This window comes from Mchenga conophoros, linkage group LG16 (genome assembly GCF_057382185.1).
Source record: "Mchenga conophoros isolate Kocher_MC1m ecotype Shallow Benthic linkage group LG16, M_conophoros_male_GT1.1, whole genome shotgun sequence".
NCBI classification, from domain to species: Eukaryota; Metazoa; Chordata; class Actinopteri; order Cichliformes; family Cichlidae; genus Mchenga; species Mchenga conophoros.
The window spans coordinates 24,555,807-24,567,921 of record NC_140541.1 but is presented as its reverse complement, the minus strand read 5'-3'; the positions used below and the strand labels follow the sequence as shown (position 1 = coordinate 24,567,921).

General features: G+C 41.3%; 1 protein-coding gene across 4 annotated transcripts in view; it reads left to right on the top strand.

Moving 5' to 3' along the window:
• The window catches only part of LOC146556872 (protein TANC1-like), a 112,325-nt gene that overhangs the window by 44,315 nt on the left and 55,895 nt on the right, over positions 1–12,115 (top strand). For 3 of the 4 annotated variants that reach the window (XM_085250611.1, XM_085250610.1, XM_085250609.1), the window contains one exon: positions 1,662–1,766. In XM_085250611.1, coding sequence (XP_085106737.1) covers positions 1,662–1,766 — 105 coding nt within the window. Of the gene's footprint in view, positions 1–1,516; positions 1,536–1,661; positions 1,767–12,115 lie in introns of those variants that run through there. The other variant, XM_085250612.1, reaches the window with a different exon arrangement.

The window sequence follows — 12,115 nt, the reverse complement described above, 5'->3', positions numbered from 1 at the left end:
TAACCCAGTCCCTTCAGGCTTTAACCCATCTGTCTGCACAAATCTGTAACATCCCATTGCGTTTGAATGCCAATCCTTAGATTATAGTGCTTTTAAAAGAAAAATCATCATCACCTTTAAAACAGTTTCTTTGCTACATGGGACAGCTTCTGCGCAGCTTCTCTGAATGGACGCTCCATTTGGTTTTGGGCTTTTACTTTGAGTTCTTCTAGTCACTTCTAGTGACAGACGAGAACACCCAGATTGTACATACAGAAGCTCATGCGAGGTATCAAAAGCCACCATTTTTCCACTATGCATTTCAAGTTGCATATCCATAGATGGCACTGTGCATCAAGCAGAAGCGGTTTTATAAATTGCTCCATTTGATTCACAGGAATTGTTTGGGGTTGGGAGTGACTGAATGTGGTAATGTGGAAATCGCAGTCTCTGATCTCCTGTCTGTTCTCTATGTTATGACTGGGGTTACACATACAGTTATCTGATAAGAGCCTGGAGGAGGAGGAGGTTTTACTTGCAGGAGGTCAAGGCCAAAGTAGTTGCAAAGAGTCGGGGCATGCTGTTTTATGGATTTACAGATCTAAATAACACAGTCACCTCCTGTTTTCAGATTTTTTTTTTTTTTTTTGTGGTTACATTTTTGATCTGCTCTTAAGTCTCGGTAAAATGTGAGTTCCAAGTAGAGAACTTAAAAATGTGTTTTAACCAGTGAATTGGCACTTTTAGGAAAGATCAGTAGGCCTTTGCTGCAGTGCTGCTCCACCAAACTGCATGTTTATTCCCAGCAGGGCTGGTTAAACAGCAGCTTTTACTGGATATCGTTTTTTTTTTTTTTTTTTTTGTGCAAAAGTATAAATGTTGCACAAGCAGCTGCGCATCTATGAGGATGGGTATGCCAGTGGTGTGCAACATTTAAAATTGTTACATTAAATATTCTAATAATTTAGTTCTTTGCATTTCACACATTGTCTTACCTTTTATGGGAAATGGGGTCAGAGTACTGTCATGGTGTGAGTGCAGGGAACAGTGCAGCTAGCCAAAGTCATCGCCTTGTGCTCACAATGACGTTCCTCTAAGGGCTGTTCCATTGTCCCAGATACATCATCAGAGTTGGACACTTTGCGGTCAATCTAACCAAAAGATGCAACTATTGTTGCCACAATAGAAGGACACACTTTCAGATAAAATAATGGGGGGGGGGGATGCTTTGTCTGTTTGGCAATTTTCTTCTCTTGCATTTCCAACAATGCACGTGTGCGCTTGAGCAAGGATCTTTAGTTCACTTAGAGGCTAATTGTTGTGGTTTCCTGCTGTAGTTTACATTCCCAGAGCCAGCTAGCCGCTTTTTTACCGAGAGTCTCCAGCAATGCAGACAGCATTCTGAGTTGTCAGACAGACCAGAGCTGCTATCAACGCAGGGAGCTGTCTGAGAGTGTGTGAGTGAGTTTTATGTAAGCTACGGAGTGCAGCTAAGCCTGTCCAACTAAGACACCACTACCTCTCATCTCCAGTGCCATCTGGAACATATTAATCCTGTGAGAACTCTCTCTCTGTTTTCCCTCGGTCTCTTCTGCATTTCTTTCCCCCCCCCTCTCTCTCTGTCGGATGCACGCGCTCTCTCACTCTCTCATTCTCCCTGTATCTTCTGTTCGTGCTGGCAGGTCCAGTTAGGAAGCCCAAATATGTAGAGAGCCCTCGCGTGCCTTCTGATGCCATCGTGTCAGCTCGGAGGAAAGCGACCGATAACAAGGAGTCGTCCCACAATGGTGAGTTTTACTTTTGCAAATTTTCTAAATGGCTGTTTTTGCTGGGGTTGAGGGGAAAAGTGCACTTAAAAACTGCCGTAAGAGAAAATTATGCATGTCATTGCCTGGGGTCCTCATTGTTGTCAGTGGCTTTTAAGAGCAGGGCTTTGTTATTTAAGGGTAGCATCAGTTACTGATGACTCAGTTTAAGTACACAGTACATGTGAGCCCCGTGCAAACACTCGGTAGTGCCGTGTTTATTCTAAACTGTGTGTTTAGATTACAGAGGAGTCAGTTTTCCAGTTTGTGGGGACATGTTGTCTGAGCAAAGCGCTGGATTTGCGGATTTCGGGGTATAATGGGGACAGGGGCTTTCATTTCTCAGGAACTATACATGAAAATTCTTGTGCTTCCACATGTTTGTGAGATGTGCTTTCAGCGTTATTACTGCCTATTCTCACTTTTGTTGGGCGTTGTGTTTGTGTTTAGGGGTAATGTTCCCCTAAGTGCTCAGTTTAGATTTCCAGTAGAGAAGACTGGGCTCAAATTCCTCCCATAGGCTTAAGTGGAGATGTAAGATGTGTAATCTTTAGCAAAAGGCAATGCACAAAGAGCGCTCTATTGTTATGCATGGCTCACATAACGTACATAGAATTTAGTAACTCGGCACAGCTGACTGTCGCATACTAAGGCACGAGGGTGTGTCTGACGTTCAACTAACATAGAGCTCAGAGTAGGCTACCAGCAGATAGCAGACAGTAAATAAATATGACCTCGTCAGTTTCCGTACCGTTACTTTTATTTACTAATTACAAAAGAGAGTCCTTGCTTGTGTGACTGAGCAGAAATATATTACTGGATAAGTCCTAAACCAATGTTTTTGAGCACAAATGCAAATGCCGTTCCAAAATCAACACCCTATTTCTTTTCTCAACACCTTTCCACTATTCCCCACGCCTCCTTATCTAATCTTACCCTCTTCCCTCTTCATTGCTTAATGATGCAGTGAAAAAAAAAATGCTCAAGGGGAGGTGATGTTAAACTACTTCAGATCACAGAAAGGACTTGTGTGTTTAGTATGGACTCGTCTTCAGTTTCATGGGAGAATAATATGGCATTTATTTTAGCACACTTTATGTTGTAGATGTGGAAGTTGGCCTTTTTCTTCTTAATAACCATTCAGTAACTTAAAAAATTAAACAGTAAAATCGATTTTTCGTAAAAGCATTAAGGCCCTTTGTTGTGATTGTGAAAATTATGGTCATGTCCTTCCTTTTATCTTCAGTTATTCATAAGTGTGTTTAGATCTTGGCTGTAGATTTCCTGGCCACAGCTTAAAGGTGCACATGTGTATATGAACACCCCACACTTCAGTTCATGCAAGAACAAAAACCTTTAATAAAGTCTAAGTATGTCTGTGGACCACTGTGAGAAAACTTCTTCCAGAGATCTGCATGTTTCCAGGAGCGCAGTGAATCTCAATATGTTTTAAAAAGGACGAAGTTTGGCGCCATCTGGATGCTTCCTTGAACGGGCTCTCCCACCAGTCTTGGACACTGAGCGTGAAGGGTCTTCTTCAGGTCATTTGGCAAAACCCACAGAGCTTCAGCAGTCCTCTGCAGAGATCGAGGGGGGAAAGGATGACCGTCTTAGCCGCAGTTCATCAATCAGGCCTTTATTGTAGAGCAGCTGCACTTTGAGCAAAGGCATGACAGCCTATTTGGAGCTTGTCAAATGGCATTTAAAAGACTCTGAGAGCACGAGGAGAAAGATTCTCCTGTCTGACAAAACAGACACTGAAATCGTTACGGAGAACTCTGAGCACTGCCTGCCGAACATAATCCACAATCAACACCCCATCGGGCACTGTTCATCAGCAGACAAATACCTTCCGTGTGGTTAAGCATGAAGGTGGCAGCATCAGATTAGATTGGGTGTTCCTGTTAGTGGCAGGGGCAAGAAGAGCTGAGGAAGGTATGAATGCCAGAAGCGGGCACCAGAGACTCAAAGTACATCCTTTCGGCACATCGATGAGACGAGATGAACCTTTTGATGCTTCCAAACCATAAACAGTATTAAAGATGGATGTGTTCTTGCAGTTCTTGAACTTATCAAAGTCATCCACAGAGGACAAAACTGGTGTAAAGAAATGGGGTCTATAGGAATTGACTCTCATTTGAAGCAGTGCTAGAGGAACTACACTTTCTTTCTCTTCCACAGCTTTTCAGCTCCAGAGGTTGCCCCTCATTCCAGATGCTGAGCTTTAATGTGTTTGTAATATCTCGTAATAGAGTTCTCTCAGAAGTGGATGTGATGCTTGTGGAGTGAAACTATAGCATAATGCTAGGATTAGATAAGGAAGTTGGACATTTTGTTTATTGGCTTATTGGGATTCATTTGCGTAGTTGTAAAACTGATATTGCTCTGCTGTCTTAAAACGAATCAGAAATATGCTGAACTTTTTAAAGCCTTATTTTTTTTTAAGTTGTCTGTATATTATATACACCCTGGTAAGCATTTGACACTTAGGGAATAAGCCCATTAACATTAAAAAAATGTAGTTGTTTTCTGCAGCACAGATAATATACTCAATACAAGTACTGAATAATGGGTTGAAGACTTTCAAGAGTTTGTTGTTTTTAGGACCCGGTTTTGATTTTAATTTAATTGAAATGCATATTAATGACAAAAATACACATTTTAACCATTAAAAAAACATCTGTGATGCAATAACAGATGAAAAACTGTGATAGGGCTTTCTGTACTGAAGCTGTTATCTCATGCATGTGGCAGATGTACATGTGCAGGCCTCCAAACTATCTTTTTGCTACTAGATATACATGTATAGAATCATTTTACTGCAAGAAATGAGTTACAACTATCCGATAATTTAACTAAATTTTGCATTATGTTATTTTTTGGGTCTGCTCCCAGTGATAGAGATGATAGAGATCTGGTCAGTTTCTGACAAATTAGAAATGACTGCTTCTAGGACACTGCCCAGTCGTATGTAGTTTATTTTTATTGCACCACATACAACTGTTGGTATAAAAGCTCCCAGGCATTTAAGGCATTTCTGTCTTATTCTGTTCTCTGAGAGTGATTTTTTTTTTTTTTTTTTTTTTTTTTTTATATAAATGTTTTTCAGCTGAAGAAATAACCAGTCCGTTTTAAGGTCAGACATCTACTTACTTCTTCCCTTTATTTGTTCTGCGCACAATTATTCAGTAAATACTGCAGACAATCAGCTGATAGGAAAGAAGAAACTTTCCATCGGGTTCTTCTCGCAGCCGTAGTTGGCAGGTTAAAAAATGTTATAGCTGAGAAATTATAAGAATATAACAGCTCATCACCTAATCGTGCATAATCAGGCACTAATGGTGGCTAATTCTGATAGCCCAGATGCAGCAGAGTGAGGCTCACTTACAGTCTTTTGAATACTTTCTCCCATGTGGACAGAATCATGCATATGCACCATGGGTCACATGTGACAAGGACATTACCCACTATTGCTTTTTTTTTTTTATTTTTTATTTTTATTTTTTTAAACAGAGCATCTTTCAGCTTGTGTTGTCCTCTACTTCAGACAGAGTAAACTGTTGAAGCAGCATGAGACAACTTCATTGCTTTAATAACAAGGTCAGCATCACATTGTTGAGAGACTGCTGGAATAATGGAGTTTTGCAGGATGAAGACTGTGTGTCATTTACAGCACAAATAAAGTGGGAGCTCTGAAGAGGGGCTTTTACTGAAGGACGCCTGTCCTGAGTGTCCAGAACCACGTCCACATCTGTAGACAGAGACAAGTCTTTAGTGCTGCTGAGGCTGATTTTCAAAAAAGTTGAATGTAATTTTCTTTTGACAGTTTTTAATGCAGCGTGAGTTTTGTCCCTGTGTTGCATGGTTACTTCACTTGTTCGTCTTTTGGGTCGGGCTCAAAGCGTTGTCATTTTTCATGCTCTGCATTGTGGCTGAGCAGGATGGGCTGCAGGCTAAGAAAGGAAACATGCTTTTGACCTACTCAGGAGTCATCTCGCATGGCACTGTCTTTGAGAAAGGGTTATGTTTCCTGTGCCTGCGTGTAACTGCAGAGGGTATTTTTATTTTGCCCGAGTGTCCGCAGTTGCCTTTGTCTTTGTTTATGTATGTGTGTGTTTGCATGCTTGAGTGTGTTTGCAACAGGCAGCCAACAGTCTGGTTGACAGAATTGTTTCAGCTGTGCTCTCGGAGTCCCGTCTCTGTCTCAGTCAGTCAAGACTGAACCACAGGTCCTGTCCTCTCCTACAATTATGTCTCTCTTCAAATCCCTCATTTTACAACTCCAGTAAGACCAGTGTCCGAACACTTAACACCTGTTTGTTCATGTATTTATTATCTTGTCAGTGTTAAAACAATGGTCAGGCTTATTTGGCTAAGAATTATGTGAATTTGCACCTCCTAAACCATCTGGTTAAAATATTAAGTTTGCTCCATTTTAAAATAAAACAGTAGTAATCTTAGTCTCGTTTCATCTGCACTGTGTGTGTTACTCATTTGTTAACACTTTCTGGAGGCTGTGTCACCCTTTGTGGTGCTCTTTGCACTCTATTATTACTAAACCAATAAATCCCAGCTTATGCAGTGGCTAAATTTAATCAATTATGAATACGCTCGTGAAATTGTATAATCATGGCCAATTGTTCCCAGTTCATAATGATATTCAGCCTGTCATTGTTCATAATTTGCTCTTCAGGAGAATAGTAACTTTGAGGCAGCAGAAATTAATGCGATGTGATTTTTGTTTTGGCTGGCACAGAGTGATAGTTTTGCGCGTTTCTGTAGCCAATCATGTTAATTGTTCATTCACTCTTTAGCTTTTTGATTAAAATCACCTTTTCACCGTATTTTTATTTTTCCTGCGCTAAATCGTAAAGCTTGATTAGGGTGGTCTGCTCATCTCTGCAGGATCTTTACAGCACAATCTCTTTGGCCCAAGGGGCTGAATCGCCATGTGAGGAAGCTTCAGCTCTGTTGGTCTAATAGTTAATGAAATGCCATCTGTATCTGCCATTGCAGCAACATTAATAACAGCTGGCGTATGGTGTCCAGCTGAGATGCCAGTCACACTATGATTACTACCTCTATGCCGTCTCCCACCCCAGGTACGCTGTTATCTATAGTCTTGATCTCATGTAATGTCTCGCTGGACGCTCCATCTGCGCCTGCAGCAGATTCTAACTCTGGAATGTGCAATAAGACCACTCAACTTGCTTCAGGGGGGCACGTCACCTTGTACTCCTGAACTCAAATGGGGAAGCAGGATGCATGTTCTCATTGAGGGTTCATTAAACGGGCTCCACTGTTGTGGTAATGAAACTCCAGCTGCTAATGAGCACCGGCTGGATTGTTTTCTTGGCAGCGAGTGAGCTAAGGCAGCTCCGCAGATCCAGTCTGTTCTACTGATTCTCTCCCCCCCCCCCCCCCCCCCCCCCCCCTCTAAATTCCTCTGCTTCTCCTCCTCCTTCAGTCTTCATTCTTCTATCAGGGAACCACACGGCTGCTATTTCACACCTGCTCATAAACTTCCTCCGGCAGCAGATAACGATGTTGTTTTGTTTTTGCCTCCATTTGCTGTACAGTTACCGGAATAACAAAGTGGTTCCAGCTACATCCCTGGTTTTCCATAACTCCAGGGTAGCGTAAAAAGTAAAGGACAAATCTGATGCTTTACCTAGAACAGGGAGGGTTTTCTTCGGCTAGCCATTTTACTTATTATCTGCCTTCCATTTAGATAAATAAAACTATTTGCCCTGACGTGTAACTGACAAAAATGTCAGCTGTCATATGACTGGAGACCTAGTGTGGCTCCCCTTTTGTACATAAAATCATAAACTTAGATGAGGTCCGTCTAGGTGGTACCAATTAATAAACTAGGTTAATAAAGTCGAGAAGAGTTAATAACAGTCTTGAGAGTAATGTTCCTGACTGACTACAGGCATCATTTGTGGATGTGATATTAGAGCCAGTGTGAAATTACTGGATATTTGCTATATTACAGCCAGTTTTATTCCATCTCACCAACTATTTTACATCTAGGCACTCTATAGCCTTGTTAGAAAAGTTAGAACTTGGACTCTCCTAATAGCTTTTTATTTTCTTTGTATATACAGACTTCCAATTAGGACTGTAGTGTAATGTAGTGTGAAGAGGTCCCATCCACTGGATTACCCCAAAGCCTTTTTAAATTCTCCCTTAAAGTACCGTAGAGTTGATGGAATAAATAAAATGTGCGTGTTTGAGGTGTGTGTGTGTGTGTGTGTGTGTGTGTGTGTGTGTGTGTAATGATAATTGAATGTGAATAATTGGTTCCTGCTCTAATTATTTGTTATATTTTAAAGTTGTTGTTGTTGTTTTTTTTTTAAAGCACATTTGTCACCCTAGAGTTAGACTACTCCTGTAATGTGGGATTATTAGGGTGTTGCCGAGGTCTGCAAATTGTTTCACTCTTCTAGGATCTCATTATTGGAATATTATAGCACTCTGAAACAAATTAGCTAATTATCATTTTGTTTACCTCTTTCCAAAGGTTTTTCTTGCCTTTGCACCTAAGTTATAATTGGCAGAGCTTAGTGATTATTAAAAGTGTCCTGATAGATAGATAACCTGTATTACTCTGGCACTTATCTTTAAAAACACATTTATTTGACCTTTCAATTACTGATTTATACCGATCAGACATAACATTATGTCCACCAGCCTAACACTGTGTTGCTCCCCCTTTTACTGCCTAAACCACTGAGGGATGGACTTTGCAAAGGTGTTCTTTGGTATCTGGGACTCAGATGTTAGCAAAAGATCCTTTAAGTACTTTAAGTTGCGAGGTTTGGCCTCCATGGATCAGACTTGTTTGTCCAGCAAATCCCACAGATGCTCGATTGGATTGAGATCTGGGGAATTTAAAGGCCAAGTTAACACCTTAAACTTTGCTGTGCTCCTCAAACCATTCCTGAAGCATTTTTGCCTTGTGGCGGGGGCCCATTATCCTGCTGAAAGAGGCCACAGCCATCAGGGAATATGATTTCCATGAAAGGGTGGTCTGCCTCTCTTGGCTCGCCTTCTTCCCATAGTGCATCCTGGTGCCAGGTGTTCCCCAGGTAAATGGCGCAAATGGTCATCCACTTGCCCATGTTTCGTGCTTTTTACACATTAACTTTGACGACAGAATGTTCACTTGCTCCCTGATATCGCCCACCCACTAACCACGACGAAGAGGTAATCTGTGTTATTCATTCCACCTGTCAGTGGTCATAATGCTATGTCTGATTGTGCCATGTTGGCATATTTCTGTAAGGAGGAGGAGAAAAGAATAACTCGTCTATATATTTGTACATCTTCAGTATGTATTTGGGATACATGTGTGGTTAACCTGGTGTACCCAAATAACAAAACCAAGCAAAAGAGCATTAACACGACACAAGACCATACATAACATTTGAAAATAGCAAAGAAGACTAGCAACAGTCCAGTTATCTTCTAATTATATCAACTTGACACGGAAATCAGAAGAACTCTGCTGCTGAATGCATTTAAATAATTAAGTCATAGCAGTATGTTTTCCTTGAGAATCTGCCAAACCACATTTTGACCTTCTAAACTATCCATCCATCCATTCGCTTCCGCTTATCCTTTTCAGGGTCGCGGGGGGCGCTGGAGCCTATCCCAGCTGTCATAGGGCGAAATTCTTCTAAACCTTCTAAACTAGTCAGTAAAAAGTCCTTTGTGAATTCAATAAGCTTCATGACATAATTAACAATGAGATGCAAAAATTGTCTGTGTTTCACGGATTTTAAGTATCTCAAATTGAAAACCTTTGGCAGGGGTCACAGAGGATGTGAACCAGGAGTTATTTTGCTCTACACTTGCTGTCAGAGTAGAATGGAGCGGTTGTCAGATTTCTCACTACTGCCTGGGATCACTTTCCTCAGGTGTGCCGTGCCACCAGTTTCTCATTATCTCATAACATTACTTCATGTTTTTGCATTCTTCCTCTCCTCATTATTTTACAGATACTACAGTAACACTCAAATGAGCTGAATTCTGGATTGTTACTGAACAGGAGATGTTAATTAACTTCAGCTAGTATCTAAGTGCATCCTACAGCTGTCACAACAGTCCACTGCCTGAACGTTAAAGATATTTACTGGTGTTGGCCAGAGGGGCCGATGGCGCGACATGGCAGCCTCGCTTCTGTCAGTCTGCCCCAGGGCAGCTGTGGCTACAACCGTAGCTTGCCTCCACCAGTGTATGAATGCAAGAGTGAATGAATCGTGGCATTGTAAAGCGCTTTGGGTGCCTTGAAAAGCGCTATATAAATCCAAACCATTATCATTATTATTATTATTTCATGTGAAATGAATGGGAAATAATCAGTAGTAACAGTGGTTATTTAAGTACTTATTATGCCTCCAATAACATTTCAGGTTTATTTATTTAGTGTCAGCTCATTGAGATTCTAGAGCATGGGTGGGCAACTCCAGGCCTCGAGGGTCGGTGTCCCTGCAGGCTTTAGATGTGTCCTTGAACCAACACAGCTGATTTAAATGGCTAAATTAGTTCCTCACCATGTCCTGAAGTTCTCCAGAGGCCTGGTAACGAACTAATCATGTGATTCAGGTGTGTTGACCCAAGGTGAGATCTAAAACCTGCAGGACACCAGCCCTCGGGGCCTGGGATTGCCCACCCCTGCTCTAGAGTATATCACGCTAAAGGAAACGGCTGTCCTGTAAGGCTGTAGTTGCTGTCACGTTAGAGCCATTGGAGAATGTAGTTTATAACGGAAAGGTGGCTCATTGCATCCATGAGCAGGCTTGACAAATCAGGAAGAAAAACCAGTGGCACAGCTGAGATGCCCTGCAGCAAGACACCCAGCAACAGATAGTACTTCCCCGTAGCTTATAGTTGAGCAAGTAAGGGCAAAACAGCACATCCGCCGTTTTTTCTTTTCACGAGCTGCATCAAATTGTTTTGGGATTTTTTGTTTTTTGCCTGCCTGTCACATTCGTTGACATTTTTTCGTGTATCCATGTATTCGTCTGTCACTTTGTCAATGGTTAATTGACAAAATGTTGAGCATGATGAATAGGTGGTGATGACAACTATGAAAATGAAATGGAGCTGGGATTTCCTGTTTCGTATTTAGAATGAAAAGTGAGTAAAAGAGGCCATTCAACTAGAATCCATTTAAAAGTTGTTGACACGCTAGTGTAATCAGCAAACCTTCAGCTTTATTAATGCAGTAAATGTGATATGTTTATGTTTTTTCATAGATGCATGCACATGATGGACGATGTTAAAACGCGCTCGCAAAGTGAAGGTTTTGTGTCAAGCTGTGGGTGAAGTTGGCTGTGCAAGTAAACAATTTTTTGGCACAGCGTATTGATTTTTCCAGAGAGACCACGGGTTAAAAGGGGTTTTATTGATTTGGCCCGTGAAGTTTTTATTTGTATGTGCTGTCGTATCATTATGTCAGTCTTTCTGTCTCTTATGATGTATTCATGTCAGGTCTTTAACAACCCCGGCGCCATTCTGGAGCTGCTGATTGGTCCTCAGAGGCGTGTGGTTTTAAGTGGCTTTGAAGAACCTGTGATGGAGTGGTCTTGTCAGGGCAAAGTAATAAAGAGCCGGGTGATCGATTTAATCCAATGACGGAAAAGAAAAAGTTGCGAAGGAAAAACTGAGTCAACAAACAGGATTAGTTTCTGCACTATATTGTGGTTACGAGAAAACTTTGTAAACCCTTTGGAATTGCCGGAGTTTCAGCGTTGGTCACTCATAACATGTACTCTGTTCTTCATCTCACAGTTATGGACAAACAATCTCACTAAACTAAAAAGCACACACGCACTCTAACAGCTGTGCTTTTCATGTCTGTATTAAATACACGAGAGTAATCATTCACATTGCCGGGAAAAAGAGCAAGAGAAAAAGGGACGATGTGCCATGAACGAGGCAAAAGTCAAGAGATTTGGCCAAAACAATGCTAAACATCTCATTTGGATTTGTTTCTACACACCAGCAACCAAAACCTCATCTGAAGTGTTAAGCATGCTGGAGAGAACATTTTGGTTTGGGGCTGTTTTGCTACTTCAGGGCAGGAAACCTTTGGAGCGATCGAGGCAACAACGAATTTAAAATTGTATGAGGAAATTATACAGGAGAATGTCGGGGGAGAAGCGTAGGAGATATTGGATTATGCAACAAGTCAGTGACCCTAAGCATACAAGAAAATCAATAACAAGAAGGTTAGAAAAAAATATATATTTTACAATAACAAAGTCAGGGTCTTGACCTTATCCCATGAGACAGATGAGTGCTGCATGACCTGAAGGCGG